This window comes from Schistocerca cancellata, chromosome 1 (genome assembly GCF_023864275.1).
Source record: "Schistocerca cancellata isolate TAMUIC-IGC-003103 chromosome 1, iqSchCanc2.1, whole genome shotgun sequence".
In the NCBI taxonomy this organism is placed as follows: Eukaryota; Metazoa; Arthropoda; class Insecta; order Orthoptera; family Acrididae; genus Schistocerca; species Schistocerca cancellata.
The window spans coordinates 454,434,222-454,454,806 of record NC_064626.1 but is presented as its reverse complement, the minus strand read 5'-3'; the positions used below and the strand labels follow the sequence as shown (position 1 = coordinate 454,454,806).

General features: G+C 37.4%; 1 protein-coding gene across 6 annotated transcripts in view; it reads right to left on the bottom strand.

Moving 5' to 3' along the window:
* Positions 1–14,449: 14,449 nt before the first annotated feature.
* LOC126176812 (tyrosine-protein kinase Shark) overlaps positions 14,450–20,585 on the bottom strand; it is a 165,417-nt gene continuing 159,281 nt past the window's right edge. For all 6 annotated transcript variants that reach the window (XM_049924004.1, XM_049924017.1, XM_049924010.1 and 3 more), the window contains exon 16: positions 14,450–18,764. In XM_049924004.1, the coding sequence (XP_049779961.1) occupies positions 18,567–18,764 (198 nt within the window). In that variant the 3' untranslated portion in view covers positions 14,450–18,566. The remainder of the gene's footprint in view (positions 18,765–20,585) is intronic.

Below are 20,585 nucleotides of genomic sequence, written 5' to 3'. Positions count from 1 at the left end.
GAAAATACAGAAATACTCTTTGAAAACTTTTCATCTAGACAGTGACGCAGTGTTATCATGTTCAAGAAAACTGTGCACTAACCATCTATTAGAATAATAGAGGTTACCTATGAGAATATTTTGTTTTGTGTGCCAGCCTCTACAAGAAAAATGACTGCAGAGGCTCCAGAATGGTTACAGGTTTATTACAACAAATGTCTGATGAAATGAGTTCTAATTTCAAGAAATCATTTGACAAAGTATAATCAACAAATAAGAAAATGTCTGCCACTAGGATGGAACAATCTGACACTGGTGTTTAAATGGAATGAACTTTCTGTCAAGGCAGATAAAATAAAAGAACTAAAATTAGACATAACAAAACACATCATACAGGAAATAGTAGCTAAATTAACTAACACTGCAAGTACTTTCCCACAGTTGCCACAGGAGCTGAGGGATGAGATCAAGAACCAATGCGATTCAGTTCGCGAGGACACAAAAGAGCAATTCAAAGAATTGCCATTAGAGAGCTCAACTAGATTAAAGAGCAAGCCTCAGAGGTGAAAAAATGTGTAACTGTTTTAGAACAATGCAAAAAATTTAGAGAAAAAGTTAACACAGCTGAAATGATATCTAATTTGGAAGAAAGATTATATGAATTTTCTACTGTACAAGAGAAAGTAGAATCACTTAATACTAATACTCTAAGGGAGATGCTGAAGAACATGAAAAGAACTAAGGAAACTATGGGAGGCTATTGAGAGTGCTAAGCAGTAAATCCATGAGAAGGCAGGTGTAAATAACAGCGGGTATTGAGTAATTTATTAGAGGAGTTACAGCTGGGAAGTAATATGAATTTATCAAAGCAATTTCCAAAATTCATACCTGATAGAGAAGTTGACCCCACCTATTTTTCAAGAGAATTTTCTAGATATTTACCAAAAACCTGGGAGGATAGCAAAAATAAAGATTTTTCCTTGAGCTATTTGATAGATGATGCAGCAGAATGGGTTACTACTCATTCTGAGGATTTTTCATCTTGTGAAGATTTTATGGTAAATTTTGGGAAAATATTGGTCTACTAGCACACAAGAGAAATTGGCTGAGTTATTAGGCCCAAAATACTATAATAACTCTTGGGGAAGTTTTAAGAAGTATACAGAATTGCACGGGACTTGTTCTAAATATTTAGATAAACCAATAGAGAAGTCCTATTTAGTCAAAATATTGGTACAAAGAGTACCATATGAAGTACAAAAGGAAGTGTGGTATAGAGGTTGGATGATGATAAATGTTTTGTTAACTTTTGTTGAGGGATTAAAAGCAATTAACATATGCCAGAGAATATCAGGAGAACTAATAGCATGGATAATAAAAGATTCCCACACAAGTTCGTTAAGAAGGAAAATACTAATCTTTGCCAAGTATGAAGAAAAAGCAGAAATAAGGATACATCTACGAATGGGCAAAACATTCCCTACCTTCAATATAATAAAGTGTGTCAAAACGCTAATATATCTTCACTAGTGTTTGCCCCTAAATTGGGGGCTAGTATTGAAAACAACAAAACACAGGGAAATCAAAGAAGAATAGAGGAAACAACACATTACCCTATGATAGTTATGGAGAATGTTCTGGAACAGGTCACAGTCCAGTACATAATGAACAGCTGTTAGGCCCATACATAGGAAAGGTAGTTTCCTTTACCCATAAGATACCTACAAGAGAATGGATATTAGAAGAGGATGAAAGAGAAATGGGGGATATTCAACACAAAATCATAATACAGGGTGTATACGATCCGGGAAAAACCCGGGAATTTTTTAGAATTCCTGGAATTTTTCATTGTTTTAGTTTTCAGTTAAATTTTTGTAATTTTGACTTGTAAAAACAGATACTCTAACAAAGGATATTACTGTATCCCGCTACTGCAGAATAACACTTCAACAATAAAACATAAACGAGAGAAAAAAAACGAAAATTACTTAAATTGCAAAGGAAATGCGCCATATGCAACAATGACACATATCATCCAAGCGTCTGCCAATGGCAAAATGTGTCAAACGCTTTAGGAAGACTATGCAATGCTTTATAACGACAAATTACCTCCGATGTGCGTGAAGTCACAACTGTTTACATTAGCTTCGTTTTAGCCATGGAGGTTATTTTTACCTCCATGGTTTTAGCAGTTATGAGCGGGCTCATGTGCATGCTTAGTTGAGTCGAGTTTGAGCAGTAGATTCTCCCACTTGTGGCTACAGGAATGTGGCTGTTGGCTGTGTAAGCAGTTGCAGAAGCAGCTAGATGCTACCCGGAAAAGGGGGCGCCAAATTCATATTCTTGAGAAAAAGAAAAACTTGTTTCACAAAGCGCCTAGCATGCAGCGTACATTGGTCTATCGATTATTCGTATGATTTTGAAACGCTTCCCTGTTAGTTTTTGAACACATTTTAAGTTTATTTTTGAATGAATCATAAATTGATTTTTGAACGCGTGATGTCTCTGTCAGGAGAATCCTCGTCGCATCTAGATATAAACTTTCCACAGACAAAAGGGGACGTGGCTACACGAGCTGAGCGGAGTAAAACCGAACGGATGAATGCCAATAGCTTTCTGATTATGTAATCGATTGGGTTTCGCGAGTGATCAGCATTGTTATAATTACTAGCGAAATCTATAACTTCAGACTACCAGAATGGAAATAAACGACTGACAAGAATAACAGGTGAGAAAGATTGCGTATTATCTTCTCGGTGCATCCAAGTAAATGAAATTTTGACAGAAAATTTTTGGACCGATGTAAGGACCAGTTGTGCAGTCTCCAGCTAGCAGCCGCTTAAGTTCTATTTTGGAAGTAACGCGGAAAACGTGTTGTACGAACACGTAATAGCACCTAACCGGAAAATAATCGCGGGATAACTAAACCTGTGATTCTGGCAGGGTTAGTGAAGTTAATCGGCGAACAAATTTTGACAATGGATCGAGTAGCTACGGAGTTGGTGATGACAAGATTGTTTGTTAAAACGAGGAAGGAGAAGAAACGGCAAAAAAAAGGGGGGGGATCTGAGCACTATGAGACTTAACTGCTGAAGCCATCAGTCCACTAGAACTTAGAATTTCTTAAACCTAACTAACCTAAGGACATCACACACATCCATGCCCGAGGCCGGATTCAAACCTGCGACCGTAGCGGTCGCGCGGTTCCAGACTGTAGCGCTTAGAACCGCTCGGCCACTCTGCCCGGCAAACGGGGACATTACACAAATTATGGAAGAATAAGACGATTCCAAATTTATATAAAAATTTTGTAATACTACTTTTCGATCTCATGCTTGAGAAACTGGTGCGTATGAATTAAATGTGAAACTATTTCCTAATATAAAGCTTTTTGCTTGTAGTAGGCCTAATAGACATTTGATATTGGTACTTCGTGAATTATATTCTGTCGTGTTATAAAAATGGCCATTTGTGCCAAAACAGTGTCGTTTATTCGGCATGTGTTACAAAATTACTGCAATATTAGAAAGGCCTACTTTGTTTTATGTACCGGTAACAGACAGTGACAAAATAGACGTAATCAGGTTGAGAATCCACACCAGTCTTGGGTATTATTTGTGTTAACAGCTTTTTCAGTACTAGATAACGACATTTCGATTTTTCATGTAGCAAAACGTTTGACGAACTTTGATGACAGTAATAGATTCTTTCGCAGAAAGGGAAGAACGCCATGTAAAACTGTAGCAAGATCAGAGAGAAAAAAATGCTAGTAGCTAAGGAGTGAAGAATTGTGTACTTTCTTCTTTGTCTCTTTTCTTAGTTGGTTTTATGTATCCTAAATTTAATTTTATAACCCACAAAACAGGAAGTTATTAGCTAATAGGCAATAAAGAGTGCAAATTTTCTGAAGAGTTCTTGTTCTCCCGATTACAAATAATCCCATCCGCTATTAATTGCGAGATTTTTTTAAGACGGGCAGGTTGTCAAACCGGCCGACTGTGAGCAGGAGAGGCACCACAGGACATTTAAATTTCCCCCGTCCTGAATATAGTTTGATGGCATCCATTACAAAATATACACGTTTCAATTCCTCCGAGCGAAATACTGTGATGTGCGGTAGAATAATGCTTTATGAAGAGGCGTGGCACTGCACTTTGGCACACTTAAGACCAAATCATAACGAGCGAGGTGGCGCAGTGGTTAGACACTGGACTCGCATTCGGAAGGACGACGGTTCAATCCCGCGTCCGGCCATCCTGATTTAGGTTTTCCGTGATTTCCCTAAATCACTCCAGGCAAATGCCGGGATGGTTCCTCTGAAAGGGCACGACCGACTTCCTTCCCCATCCTTCCCTAATCCGATGAGACCGATGACCACGCTGTCTGGTCTCCTTCCCCAAACAACCAACCAACCAACCAAATCATATGTCTTAACATTTCCCTGAACACATACGTTTCATGTTTCAGAATTTTCAGAAAGATATGCGCTACAAGATGAACATATTGTTGAAAATTCGATGTTTTTAGTATTGATCCGGTTCGCAAATATCGTAGATCCGGGGCTGGTGCACAGAGCAGTCAGAGTTGTAGTCTCCACATGGCCCTTGTTTACATTTAGTGATTTTGCTGTTTCCCCTAGTTTACTCTCATGTCAAAATAAAACAAAACGGATATGTGTCCGGGAGCTATCAAGTGAATTAAAATGCGTTCACATAATTACGGAAAGCTAAAATATGTCATTAGTTTCAGATTTTATTTGATTTCCACTAGTCAATCATTAATCACCTTGCGGACCAATGAAGTTATTTTTGTGTTTGCTAAAGAAATTTGACTTTTATAAACTTTTCCACAGAGCCAGTCAATGTATTTGAAACGAAATATTTAATTCCACAATACTGGCTAGTTTCAACTGTTCGCTGCACTTGAAAAGTGCCCGTTTTCATCTTCTAGCACACATGGCATTTTGCCATAATAAAGAATCAAACATGATATAATACACTACTCGTGCTCCAAGATAATTTACATCCCGAAAACCACACTGATAAGATTAATATCAAGTCGAGATCTACTTCATTGGTAATCTGGACATACGAATGTGCACTTTAAATGTGCACATTTTAGTATGTTTCACGAAATTCCGATGCTCGTGGAGTATTCTCTGATGTCTTGTTTCTTTTATGACATAATGTATAATCTTTTAATATTTTACACGTACGTAGATACGGGCTTCCTACGCCATGATAGCCGCGCAAGCGCGGTGTAGCCTGTTACTTGCGCTCTCTGGCAACTGCTGAAATGAACCTGTTTCTAACAGGTCGCGGGAAAATATTGCGAATGGTGGTTTGAAAAGCGTTACTTTCACAGTAAATATCCTTTTACATAAGCTGAACTATGTGCAAGAATGTACCATGAATTTATTAAATCACATAGCGTTTGATTCTCATTTAAAAGTCAACTCTTTGATAACGAGCCATTTAGAAGAATTTCGAACCCTGAAGATCAGACATTTATGTCATTATTAAAAATTTTACTGGCACATTTGTGTGACATATCCTAAGTGTAACACGCGGAAAAAAGGTCAACATTATATGCGAAAGCTTAGCCTCTCTTGCTTATTAACCTTAGGGACCAATATTATATGTGACAGCTTTGCTTTTATTGGAGCAACATTATGTATATTAATTAAAACTATTAACTTTCCCTGTTTGTGTGTTCGTGCTGCTTAAAAGTGATGTTGCTGTTGGCTGACTACATCACGCGTCCTATGCTCTGAATATCCGCTGCCATCGGCTGGCGAGATCATGTGACATGATCTATGACTGGCTTACAAACGCGCATCACAATCTCGATTTCAATGATTCGGAAAGTAACATGCGGTGTTTGGTGGAATTCCAATGTATACTTTCGCAATACAAAAATACGCAGCGTTCATGTTCGCTGCACATCAAAGATATTTCCAAAACATGCCTTTTCCCATGAGTTTCGTTTTCTAAAGTGCCGGGAAATTCTACCCCCTTGTATAAAACCGTAACCATTCAAAGGATTGATAAGGTATAATATACTGTCACTTAACACGGAAAACGCGTGTTTTCACCCGGGAATTTTTTTCCTTGTCCACGTATACACCCTGTAATGATCAGAACAATTTTTTGGAAACCAGTAGGTATTTATACTGATTCAGGTAGTGAAGTATCTTTAATTTCTCAAGGACTAGTGTATACTACAAAAACAAAGTCTGTATTTTCAATGTTACCAGTTGTAGGAGTACATTTAGTAAATATTACTGGAACCAAAGGTAAGGCTTTGAAGCAGGAAATGAGAATACCTATCACCATAGGAGAACATGAATTTTGGCAAACTTTATTTATAGTGTCGAATATTAATTTATCTACATTAGTTGGTATGGACTGGTTGTTAAAGTATAAAGTAGTTGTAAATTTTGATATCAAGACATTATTTTGTAATTCAATGGAGGTCATTTAATTCAGTTGCTGAGATAAATTCAACCCTTATCTTAAACTCAAAAATACATTTAATTTCGACTGCTTGGTTATTTTCGCAAGGCAAAATGGCAAATGATGCACTATAACTACTGAAAGGCAGATATTTAAGAGAGCTTATGAATCACCATTGTTATCTGCAGAGCAAAAGGAAGAGTTACATAAAATATTGACTAAATATAGAAATATTTTTTCTGACAAACCAGTCATCATAGGAAATTATTTTTTAAATGTCTGCCCCCAGTAGCTGAGTGGTCAGCACAACAGAATGTCAATCCTAAGGGCCCGGGTTCGATTCCCGGCTGGGTCGGAGATTTTCTCCACTCGGGGACTGGGTGTTGTGTTGTCCTAATCATCATAATTTCATCCCCATCAACACGCAAGTCACCGAAGTGGTGTCAAATCGAAAGACTTGCACCTGGCGAACGGTCTACCTGGTGGGAGGCCCTAGTCACACAACATTTATTTATTTTAAAATTTAAGATAAAGGATTCAAGTCCCTTCTTCTGTAAACCATACCCTGTAAGTTTGAGAGCAGCAGTTCAAAAGGATATCAACTAAATCATAAATAACCAAGTCATCAAACGAAATTTAAGCTTAATAATCCATTACTTATAGTGAAAAAGGCTACAGGAGTGGTTCATTTGGTGTTTGATGCTCGTACATTAAATAAAAATACAGAAACCAAAAGATACAGACCCATTACTAAAGAGGAATTATTAACCAAATTCCACCATGCCAAATATTTCACCTCCATGGATCTAACAGAGGTTATTGGCAAGTGAAGCTACATTATGACTCTACAAAATATACCACATTTTTATTTGATGGAAAATCTTACCAATTTAGAATAATACCATTTGGGTTAAACAGTTCAGTGTCAATTCCCAGAGGGTGCTCGATGAAGCATTAGGTAAAGATCTGTTACAAGAACTCATTATTTATGTAGATGACATTTTTCTAGTATCAAATACTTGGGAAGATCAATGTCATTTACTCCCAAAAACTTTGCAAAAGTTGAATAAAATGGGAATAACCATAAAATTGATGTAATCACATTATTCAAGAGAGGAATTAAAATTTTTGGGACATTTAGTTGGGGTTACGATCATGAAAGCTGACCCACACAGAATAAGAGCCACGTAGGAGTGTCTAGAATCTCAAAATCTAAAACAATTACCTTTGTTTTTAGGATTACTGGGACTCTAACACTGATATGTTCAGGGACAAGTATTCAATGAGCCGTGGTTACTACATCTTTTAAAGCAATGGTCTGTGTAGTCATGGGATGAGAGTGCAGCAGAAGCATTTACAGATATATTAAAAAAGCGCTGGTAGATGCCCCTATTCTCAGTTGTCCTGTAATGAATGAGCCATTTAAGCTGGCCACAGATGTATCAGAGTACAGAATTGTGGTAAAATTATTCCAAGGGGACTGAAATCCTGAAGTGGGGGAAAGCAAAACAATAGCCTTTGCTAGCATAAGTTTAACAAAGCATAAAATGATTACACAACCACAGAAAATGAACTTCTAGCAATAATGTGTAGTATTAAAAAATTCCAGACCTAGTATGGTGATCACAGATTATTATCTAGACGTGCCATCAAGAATTGTCATTTTTGATACAAAGTATGTTACTTCATCAAAGACTCACGTGTTGAGCTGTGTTTTTACAAAAATATCATATAAAAATTAATTAGGCTATATACAAAGATCGCAGAATAGTTCCTGATGCTTTATTACGATTTCGATTAGGTTTGAGTAATAAACGAACTGAAGGACCAGGAGTGATTTTTGCCGTATTTTTTTTGGGATTTAGCTACATGAACAATAACATTCGGACTCTAGCCTTCAGGATAGAACAAGATGTGAAAGAGAATCCCTACTTTAGTGTATACAAAGAACTATCATCACCCCAGTCAAATAATTCTGTATGGATAATAATGTGTTATTTTGGAAAGCACCATCAGAGCAGTCAAGATGGACAATGTATTCCATGTAGGGAGAAACAGATCTGCTACAGTTCATATACAAAAGATATGATCGTGGTTCATATACAAAGGATATGGTTATTTTGGAAAAAGGAAGTGTATGAAACATACGTGTAAAATTTTATTATTTCAAGAATATGAGTCAGACGATAATTACTGTGTTGAGATCGTGTACATCCTATCAACTCATTAAAGAGGATAATAACCTTGGGCACTATAAAATATATCTAATAATTCCAAAAGGTTTGCGTGATTTAATGGCAACAGACTTCTTTGTCCAGCTACACACAGGTATCACCCATTGACTAGGGGTAGCATCTTTGATTCATAATCAAAACGTCTTTGGTCCCAGCTTCGAATCCTGCCGCTGATTAAATTTTAATTAATAATCAGCATAGGCAGCCGAAGACTTCCAGCATAAGAATCCACCCTCATTCGTCCAATGGCCTTGTCAAAGAGGGCAGAGGGGCAGACAGAGTTTCAGGGCACTCTCTTGTCTTAGGGGTGGGAAACTGCCCCTTCAGGAGGAAGAATCAGCAATGATCAACAGCATGAGGATACAGAAGGCAATGAAAACCACTGCATTAAAGATATGTAACATGTATCCACAGGACATGTGGCCTGTAATTGAAGTGTCATGATGATCTCTCCATTGGCAAAAGATTCCAGAATAGCCCCCATTCAAATATCTGGGAGGAGACTGCAAAGGGGGAGGTTACCATGAGAAAAAGATTGACTAACCAATGAAAGAATAACGTTATACAAGTCGGGGCATGGAATATCAGAAGCTTGAACATGGTAGGGAAACTAGAAAATCTGAAAATGGAAATGCAAAGGCTCAATCTAGATATAGTAGGGGTCAGTGAAGTGAAGTGGAAAGAAGACAAGGATTTCTGGTCAGATGAATATAGGGTAATATCAACAGCATCAGAAAATGGTGCAACAAGAGTAGGATTCGTTATGAATAGGAAGTTAGGACAGAGCGTGTGTAACTGTGAACAGTTCAGTGAGAGTGTTTTTCTTGTCAGAATCAACAGCAAACCAACACTGACAACAATAGTTTAGGTTCAAATGGCTCTGAGCACTATGGGACTTAACATCTGTGGTCATCAGTCCCCTAGAACTTAGAACTACTTAAACCTAACTAACCTAAGGACATCTCACACATCCATGCCCGAGGCAGAATTCGAACCTGCGACCGTAGCAGTCGTGCGGTTCTGGACTGAGCGCCTAGAATCGCTAGACCACCACGGCTGGCAATAATTTAGGTATACATGCTGATGTCGCAAGCTGAAGATGAAGAGATAGAGAAAGTGTATGAGGATATTGAAGGGGTAATACAGTATGTAAAGGGGGATGAAAATATAATAGTCATGGGGACTGGGAAGCAGTTGTAGGGGAAGTAGTAGAAGTAAAGATTACAGGAGAATATGTGCTTGGGACAAGGAATGAGAGGGGGGAAAGACTAATTGTGTTCTCCTTGGAAAAGGCCAGGTGATACGGGAAGATTTCGGTAAAATTACATCATGGTCAGACAGAGATTTGGCAATCAGATACTGGATTGTCAGGCATACCCAGGAGCAGATATAGAATCAGATCACAATGTAGTAGTGATGAAGAGTAGGCTGAAGTTTAAGACATTAGTCAGGAAGGATCAATACACAAAGAAGTGGGACACGCAAGTACTAAGGAATGATGAGATACAGTTGAAGGTCTCTAAGGGTAGAGATGCAGCAATAAGGAATAGTTCAGTAGGCAGTACAGTCGAAGAGGAATTGACATCTCTAAAAAGAAGCTGTGAAGGAAAACACAGGTACAAAGCATGTAACTTCGAAGTAACTATGGGTAACAGAAGAAATACTTCAACTGATCTATGAAAGGATGAAGTACAAAAACATTCCAGGAATACAGAAATACAAGTCGCTGAGGAATGAAATAAATAGGAAGCTAAGACGAAATGGCTGCAGGAGAAATGTGAAAAAATCAAAAAAGAAATGATTGTCGGAAGGACAGACTCAACATACAGGAAAATCAAAACAACCTTTGGTGACATTAAAAGCAAGGCTGATAACATTAAGAGTGCAACAGGAATTCCACTGTTAAATGCAGAGGAGAGAGCAGATAGGTGGAAAGAATACATTTGAAGGCTCTATGAGGGGACGATTTGTCTGATCTACATCTACATTTATACTCCGCAAGCCACCCAACGGTGTGTGGTGGAGGGCACTTTACGTGCCACTGTCATTACCTTCCTTTCCTGTTCCACTTGCATATGGTTCACGGGAAGAATGACTGCCGGAAAGCCTCGCTCGAATCTCTCTAATTTTACACTCGTAACCTCCTCGGGAGGTGTAAGTAGGGGGAAGCAATATATCTGATACCTCATCCAGAATCGCACCCTCTTGAAACCTGGACAGCAACCTACACCGCAATGCAGAGCACCTCTCTTGAAGAGTCTGCCACTTGAGTTTGCTAAACATCTCCGTAATGCTGTCACGCTTACCAAATAACCCTGTGACAAAACACACCACTCTTCTTTGGATCTTCTCTATCTCCTCTGTCTACCTGACCTGGTACAGATCCGACACTGATGAGCAATACTCAAGTATAGGCTGAATGAGTGTTTTGTAAGCCACCTCCTTTGTTGATGGACTACATTTTCTAAGGACTCTCCCAACGAATCTCAACCTGGCACCCGCGTTACCAACAATTAATTTTATATGATCATTCCACTTCAAATCGTTCCGTATGCATACTCCCAGATATTTTACAGAAGTAACTGCTACCAGTGTTTGTTCCGCTATCATATAATAATACAATAAAGGATCCTTCTTTCTATGTATTCGCAATACATTACATTTGTCTATGTTAAGGGTCAGTTGTCACTCCCTGCACCAAGTGCCTATCCACTGCAGATCTTCCTGCATTTCGCTGCAATTTTATAATGCTGCAACTTCTCTGTATACTACAGCATCGTCCCCGAAAAGCCGCATGGAACTTCCGAGATGGAGAAGAAACAGGAGTCGATTTAGAAGAGATAGGGGATCCAGTATTAGAATCAGAATTTAAAAGAGCTTTGGAGGACTTAAGATCAAATAAGGCAGAAGGGATAGAAAACATTCTATCACAATTTCTAAAATCATTGGGGAAGTGGCAACAAAATGACTATTCATGTTCGTGTGTAGAATGTATGAGTCTGATCATATTGCATTTGGAAATCTGCAATGACAATAATGCTTCAGCAGGCTCTTTAAAATCAAAGCAGTCAGTTTGTATGTATTGGAATTAAATGGAATAGGTTCATAACTTTAGCTGACTCAACAATCTTGCATAAAACTTGCAGAAAAAGGTCTTGCTTACCCTTTTTTCAATTCTCTATTACTGCAAAATTTCTGTTGCAGCTCCCACATCTGTGCCCAGTCACCAAAAACTTATTTATTCTCTCTTCAGATGATCCCATGCTAAAAGGGAGAGACCATGACTTGGAACTCCATTAGGAAGCACTGCTTGTCAGAAAGACCACATCCCATCAAGTAATGAATGCTTGAAATATTTTCCCTACAGATTCCCACTGGAACAAGCCTAGGGACATGCTACAAAGTATCGAGAATATTGTAGCACTGAAAATTCGTTTTGTGTGTGTGTGTGTGTGTGTGTGTGTGTGTGTGTGTGTGTGTGTGTTTGGGGGGGGGGGGACTGGACTCAGAACATTTTCTGTTTCCACTCTTCATTTGTTAGTCCACATAAATTTAGTATGTTCTGACTGGTCCCTAGGTCCTAATGATCACAAGTTGGCATCATTCTTGATACTTTGTGTTGACTGTTCTCTGTTCCATATTCCTTCGCCCTCAATGGCCCCAAAGTTGTGACATTGTAATTGCCTGATGAAATGTTATTGTGTTGCCCATGTAAGTGATGATTAGTTGATTAATAACAGATACTTACTCTCACAGCCTGTAGACCCACACTGACCGCAGTACATACCACTATATCCCTGAAGTAACCAGCCAACTTTACTTGCTCATGGCAGAATTCACCAACATAACTTAAAAATAAGCGCATCTTTAAGTATTACAGACTCTGTACATATTTTTGATTGCTACAGAGCAGCAAACTATCTTCTCAATAAGCTCTTGACATTAGTTGATGTTCTTGGACTTTTCTGTTAGTTGTTAGATGAATATTATTACACTGCTGTGCAATACTTAAGGATGAAATTTACTTTCATGTGCTGTATCACTGCCAAGTAACTTAGCTCCATGAAACTATGGCTGTACATAGAAAGAACTGTTACAGCACAGTATAGAAATGGCATTTTTACTAAATGACAATCATTATATTAATGTCACCATGATTTTCAGTGGCACTCTGGACATTACAAAAGGAGGACACAGTTTTTAATAGGGTCTCTGATCACCACAGACAGCAATGAAAGCTCTCCAACATGCTCACATGCTGGCTAGCCACAAGGTTGGTGAGTTCTTGTGGTAGGACATTCCATTCCTCCAACAGCATGGTTGACAACTGTTACATTGTTGTTGGTCCACAATGGATCGCACAAGTGCTTGATGAGATTTAAGTCATGGGAATGGGCATGCCTGTCCATTCACAAAATATCCTCTCATTCCAAGAGCTCTTCCACACACACTGTTCCATTTGATTGTGCACTATCATCTGCAACAATGAAGTCACAGCTGAACAGTCTTGAAAAGAAACACATGAGGATGGAGTACAGCACAACAGTAATATTAACAGGTGAGTGTACTGTGTTAAAAGATTTGGAGGACAGTATGCCCACACAATATTATGCATCCACACTCTGTAACACCTGGACCACAAACGACAATGTTCCTGTGTGCATTGCGTGTTTCTACCTCTCGCCAACGTCCACTACTGTCAAACATGATTTTTTACAAATGTGGTTAGGCCTAACGTTGTAAGGGCATACCGACCTCCAAATCTTTGAATGCAGTACACTCATCGGTCATCCTTATTGTAACACAGTACTCTTCCCCCTCGCATATATTTTCAGGGGTGTATTCACATCTAACATCATTTTTACGGATGACAATCCGTGAGCATATCAAAACACTCAGCTAGAGAAGCTCTTGGAATGAGAAGATATTCTGCAAATGGACTGGCCTGTCCATTCTCCCAACTTAAATCTCGTTGAGCACATGTGGTATGCAGTAGGGAGACGCACTGTAGCATGTCCACATGCACCAGTGACCATGCATCAGTTGTCAATTGTGCTGATGGAGGAACATAATGCCCAACCAGAAGAACCCCTGACCATCTTTGTCACCACCATGGAATACATTGCGGAGTATGCATGCAGATGTAGATGTAGAACCATGTCCCCATTCTGGAATGTCTAGGGGACCATAATAAATCACACTGCCTTTGGTGTAATTGTTATCATTTGATAAAAGTGTTATTTCTGTTCATCTCATTGGATATCTCTTTCAGATACTTCCTGCACTATACTGTAGCAGGTCTTCCTACATATGGTCAAAGTTTCATCAAGCTATTTCCTTAGCAGTGACCCATTATGCAAAAGTTACATTCATCCTTAAATTCTGCACACCATTGTATAATAACACAGCTGAGAACTGAGGGCCACATGAACACTAGAATTTGGCTGCAGTTTGACAAGCACTGCATTAGACTTCATACTCATAATTTTTTTTGTTACATTACACATTAACAATAAACTTCATAATAGCTGAGTATGTAAGACAACAGTATTTACATGCCCCCCCTCCCCTCCCACCTGGGAAACTGCTACATTCTGAACACCAACTTCTCAACTATTCAGGCAGCACTAGAGCTGCAGACTGTTCTCCTAGCACATCTCGTTATCAATAATTTATTTTAAACTTTGTAGCTCCAAAAAATTTTCTTTACTGCAAGGTCCTTCTACATTTAATTAGCATCCTGTAATACAGTAGAAAGCATCTTTAAAAGTAATTGGCATATAAAATTTTAATGGAGACATCAGTTTTATTTTAAAAACAATACATGCAAAATTTGCTTTTCCATAAACAACATTATTTACTATTAACCATTTATTACAATGACATCACAGTGAATGGTCACACATAAATACAGTTGGAATGTGGCCTGCAAATAAATCATATAAAATTTCACTAGTTGTAGTGAAACTCCTTCCAATAGTAATTTGTTCAATGACTTAAAATTATCTTAAAATCGGAAGCTATATTGTCATAAATAATAACATTCACAAATATTTTAACAATAACAAATGCAATTTGCCATTTGTCGAATAACTGCAGTATACAAGAAGTCAAAAATTCAAATTTGAGACAGAGTGCAATCACAGGAATTATGAATATATAACAATGAAACTGGATTTAAAAAATGAGTAAACACATTAACAATGCAACATTATTTAAACAAACTATTGGCTTTCACAATATTTCTGAGATATTAATTTATAATATCAAATAAAAGCCATGAAAGTACTGAAATTACTGTTCACATTTAGCAAAGATGATTTTTAAAATAATCTACAACAATGATAAAAAATAGTACAAGAAACAAATAATGCATTTCCTGATGACTCATCTAAACTGCAAATTGAAAAGTGGTCACGGTAATAAAACACTGAGCAGTGCTGCACAATTATTAAAACACCCGAAAAACCACTGGAATTATATCTTGTATTGTAATTGTTAATTTTAATTTCTGGAACGTGGAATAAAAGGGTGGGTCTGAAGTCTTATATTTATATATTAAGGGTCTTATATTTATTTAAAAAAACTATAGAAGTTACAAATTTGTGGTTTGTGACAAATGAAAGAATAGATCATCAAGTTTGTTTGCATATCTCTGTTGCAGGTAGAAGCTGAGTAGAGAGCACTATAATGCTGTTAATGTAAAACTGCGTCACTCGAGGAGACGGCAGCACAGTGTTCTCTAGTATCATGAGACAAAATTTCCAATTACTGCGCAGCAAAAATTTTGAAGACACTCGAAAAGAAAAGTGCCTGATATAAGGAGTATTGTTGTGTGGTGCATGAAGTTTAAACAGAGTGGCAGTGTGTTAGATGTTGGATCTTCCACGAACAGGGCAGCATTTTGCTAGTGAACAAAGTGTCAGAGCTAGGCAACAGGCATTCTTACAAAGACCTTCCAAATGTACTTCAACACACACCTTGTGAATTTGGGTTTCCTAGGACCATAGTGTGAAGAATTCTACCCAACAGGTTGCATTTGCATGCATATAAGGTCCAGATACGACTTGGGTTACAATCAAGTGGTGGAACATGTCGAGCAGTTTTTGTGACAGACATACTGTCAGTTTATCTTTAACGAATTTGTTTTACAGATGAGGCTACTTTCCATATACCAGGTAAAGTTAACATGCACAATTTGAGGATATGGGGTTTGGAAAGTCCATACATTGCCTTAGATCACATTAGAGATGTGGTAATGCACAACAGTAACAATAACAATAACAGTCATTGGCCCTTTCTTTGTTTTGGTCAAAAAATCATTAACAGCTAACATCCATCTGGATATTTAGAACAGCCTGCAGAACCAGAACTGAGAGACTCACAGCTTGATGTGATGTTCCAACACGATGCTGTGCCACCTCATTGGAGACTACATGTTGCAAATTTTCTTAATGAAACATTTCCTGGTAAGGTGTATTGGGTATGTGGTCCCATTGACTGGCGTGCAAGATCACCAGACATAATGCCTTTGGATTTCTTTTTGTGGGATATGTAAAGGACAAAGTTTACACTACACAAGTACCAGACTGGATACATTACGTGGAAGGATAACAGATGCTGTTGCTGGTGTTACACAAGGAATGTTGTCAAATGCTGTATGTTGTGAAATAAATATCAATTAGACATTCTTTGAGCAACAAACAGAGCACTTGAAGTTTAATGATGTCGTAATAAAAACTTGGTGCTTTATTCTTTCATTATCACAAGCCACAAATCTGCAAGTCCTATAGTTGTCAAAAAGAAAACATGTAGGCCCACCCTGTATTTTGGTTCATTTGCAAAGTACAGGTCTGTCCACAAGCCATTAAAATTGCAGATACATATCATTTGATGCAGTACGAGTGATGCTCACTATAAATCTGATTTAAGGAATTACACAAATATTGAAACGTTGTCCTGTACCATCGTAATAATTCATTCAAAGGTTATGCAGAGAATTCTGCAGTTATAATATAGTTGCACATAACTGTTGGAGAATCAGACCATTATTAGAATACTTTCTGACTATTACTGTGTTCCTTTATTATGTAGTCAAAATTAAAACAAAAACTAACATCTTTAGATGTTTCATGTTGAATATAAAGGGCATAAAAATATTCCTACTGACACTTATAAAAGACAATTATTTGCTACTGCAAAGAATTAACATGCAGTTTTAATGATTCAGTTCATTAACTGAAAACAATACAAAAATCACATAAATTATTACTGCAATACTTGCACTGCATTAACAATACTCATCTTAATGGCTCATATACTGCAACTTTTGGCAAAGGAAAAATTTAAAAACAAACGGACTCTTGCAGGTGAGACAAACCATCATAAGCTATCAATTACATGTTAAAATTTATCTCTTGCTTCCAACAGATAATTAACAATGTTAGTAACAAGGTGGTACTCCCAATGAAATCTCTAAATGAAAAAACAAAAGAGAAGAATCAAGCTACAACTTAAGAAAATGTTACACCTCCACTCATTCAGTCATAAAAAGACAAACATATTGGCACAATACAATGTTTTAACGGAAGATATTTTTTCCACCACTAGGCAGAAAAACACAGTAGTATGTATAGTTGGTGGGAATGCAATCATTTTTATTACTGATCGTGCACAATATGGCAATGTGATTTTTTTCACAGTACACAAGATATATCATAATCCAATAAAAATTAATTAAAAGCCATAGCAGATTAAAATCTGCCTGAGTCATCCAAGTACACCTCAATGCCCAGATCAAAACTTTTATCTACTAATGCCACTCTCTCTCTCTCTCTCTCTCTCTCTCTCTCTCTCTCTCTCTCTCTCTCTCTCTCTCGTTCTTCAAAATATACAGCAGCAGACTTCAGAGAAAAGATGTGAAAAAAGTGGCTGATTTACAGCCTTGAGGTTCAGGATGTACGACTCACTCTGACACTATAACATGCATTACCTGTACATCATTGAAACATAGTTCAGCACATAAAAAGTAAAACTATAATGGCTTACTGGCCTCTGATAATTTCACACATTACGAGAAAAAGATAAAACTGAATAGAAAAATCTAAGGGAAAAGCTTGAATAACAATTTATCAGAGCAAGAAAAAATTTTTCTTTTGTTTTTGGTTTTGTTTTTTCAGCAGTGAAAGTAATCAGGGAAAAGATAGAACACTAAAAAGGTGGCATATGGAAAGACACATCAGTTTATGATTCATGGAGTTCACCCTCTTTTACAAACACACACACACACACACACACACACACACACACACACACACACAGTTCAGGAATGCAATAATGATTACTTATCTTTGTATTTTTTACGGATTATGTAAATATAAATGGATAAATTTCTGACTCTGCAGCAACAATACCAAAATATTCTGTATATCTAAAATGTAAATAACATTTTACAATATGTACAATTTTAAAATTGTACCATTATTAAAGCTAAGAAACTTTATCACAGAAATGCTCTTCAGTGAATGATGCAATAGTTTCAATTACTGGGAGTATATGAGAAGACAAATTATGACATTGTTCCATAAAACATTTCGAGTGGTCTGATGTATACTGCCAGAAGCAATATTACTGAACTTAACACATTGAAGTCCATGGTACTTCTATATTATATGAGAGTCTATGTTTCAGTACATCATAAATTACAAGTCCTACAGTTAACTTTTGTCTTCCTCTCCCAGCTGACATTCTTATACTGCAATCATAGACATATAAATACAATTAAAAAAATAATACCTTTCAATAATGACACTTCTGCCATATTATGTAGAAACTACAAAATGTTTCTACAAAATCAGCAAGAATCTCAAATGGCACTAATGTGTTTACTTTAAAGTATTCACACAATTGTTGCTTCCATTACAAGTTCTTTGATATTTATATATTCAGGATCAGAGGAAAATATTTCTAGCAGTTCATTAAATGTGGGTCTATCCTTGGGAGAATACTCCCAGCACCGTTTCATGATTTTGTAGACCTCATCTGGACACTGCGGTGTCTGGCTAAGACGTTCTCCTCTTTCTATCAATTCTATTACCTGTAAAAAAATAAAAATAAAAATAAAAAATAAAAATCTTTGTCACTCCAATATCAAAAGAAAGAAATTTTAAAACGGACTTTTCTACTGATGGAAGTGAACATCCAGGAAGGTGTCAATTTATTCATTCAATATCAAGTCAGGTCAAGAGCAACCTAGTTGACAGTATTATTTAAAAAAATTAATTCAAGTGATGGTAACTAGATGAAAATATTATTCAACTGTTGCTTTACAACCATAGACATAGTCCTTACATTGTAGGGATTCATATGAGGAATATAAAGTGAGCGTCAGAGGTATTCTCACGCCTATCATGTTAGAATCCTCTGCAAGTGTTACAAACATAAAGGATACACATACCAACTTCACAAAATGAAAAAAGAAGAAAATCCATTATGATTACATCAAAATAAAGATTAACTTTAATTATCAACAAAAATGAGACAGAACTTCTGGCCAGTGCTTGCATTAAAAAAAAAGCTACTGATATAGACCCACCATAAGTGGAGACAAAGATGAAGGGGGACGCATCAGAGAGTATGATATCAAGGCTAATACAGTGGTAAACACTGTGCCAGTTTCGGTCAAGAGATGATGACAGAGGAGAAGCAAGGGCTGATGGATCAAGAGGAAGAGAAATGAATAGTGCAATGAAGAACTAGGAGAAAAAGCAACTGGAAGAAAACAGAGAAAATGGAAGGAGGGGAGGGGGGGGAGAGAATAAGAAAGAAAAATAAGTAATTATATGTATGTCCACATCTAGTCGACACGTATAACTGCCTTGCTGCATATCTGGATTCAATTCCCGGTACTACCAGAGACTTTTCCTTGATGAGAGGACTGGAACGGGGTACACAGTGTCTCGTGATGCAGACTGAGGAGTTACTTGATTCAGAACTAGTGGCTTCAAAGTCTGGGAAACCAACAACACATGGGAGAATGGTATGCTGATCTCATACACCTCCACACTGCATCTGAATGAAAAATGAAAACAGGGACAGAGTGTGTGTGTGTGTGTGTGTGTGTGTGTGTGTGTGGGGGGGGGGGGGGGGGGGGATTGTTGGTTATGTGTTATCAGGTGTTAAATCTAGGAGGGTCCAAAATGCGAGGATGCTCTGAAGGCCAAGTTTCCATCTACAAAGTTCCCGGATTAGGGCATTAAAAATTAATACTCTTGGTGTATCCTCAATCATCACCCTGCTTTATACGGAAATCCATGAGATTTCTGTTATCAAGGCAAGAGACATGTATACAATCACATGAAACTGGCCCCTTTACATACAAATGCTGCAGAGCTTGAAACTGTGTTCATCACAACAAAGCCACAGCCGCTCTGCATCATGATATGAATATTTTCCTAGCTATATATTCTAATAGGACTTGCTTCTCGACATATTTTCCTCATACCACGCACAAGTAATGAATTTAAAATAATGCCCTCCAAAAGTCTCCTCAGCTTCAACATGCTTACCTGCTCCTACTTGAGTACATCACCAAAACTCTTTTTCCTACACAGTTTTTACTAATGCTTTTTGCACATTTCTGTCCCTTCCTTCCTCCACTTATAAACTACATCAATTCTCTCCTCTTCCTTGCATAGCATTTCGTTTGATCTGATCAATTAGTGCTGACTTTCTCATGGTTAGAATCCCATTCAATTACTGTTCTTATCTGCAACTTTAAATTAGAAAAAATGTTTCTCATAAATACAATTCAAACAACTGGGATATCTGTTTCTGTTAGCCTGTTATACGTGCTTCCAATCAGAAATACCATATTGACTAATAATGACCATCTCTGGTTGCTCTGACCAGAATGCAA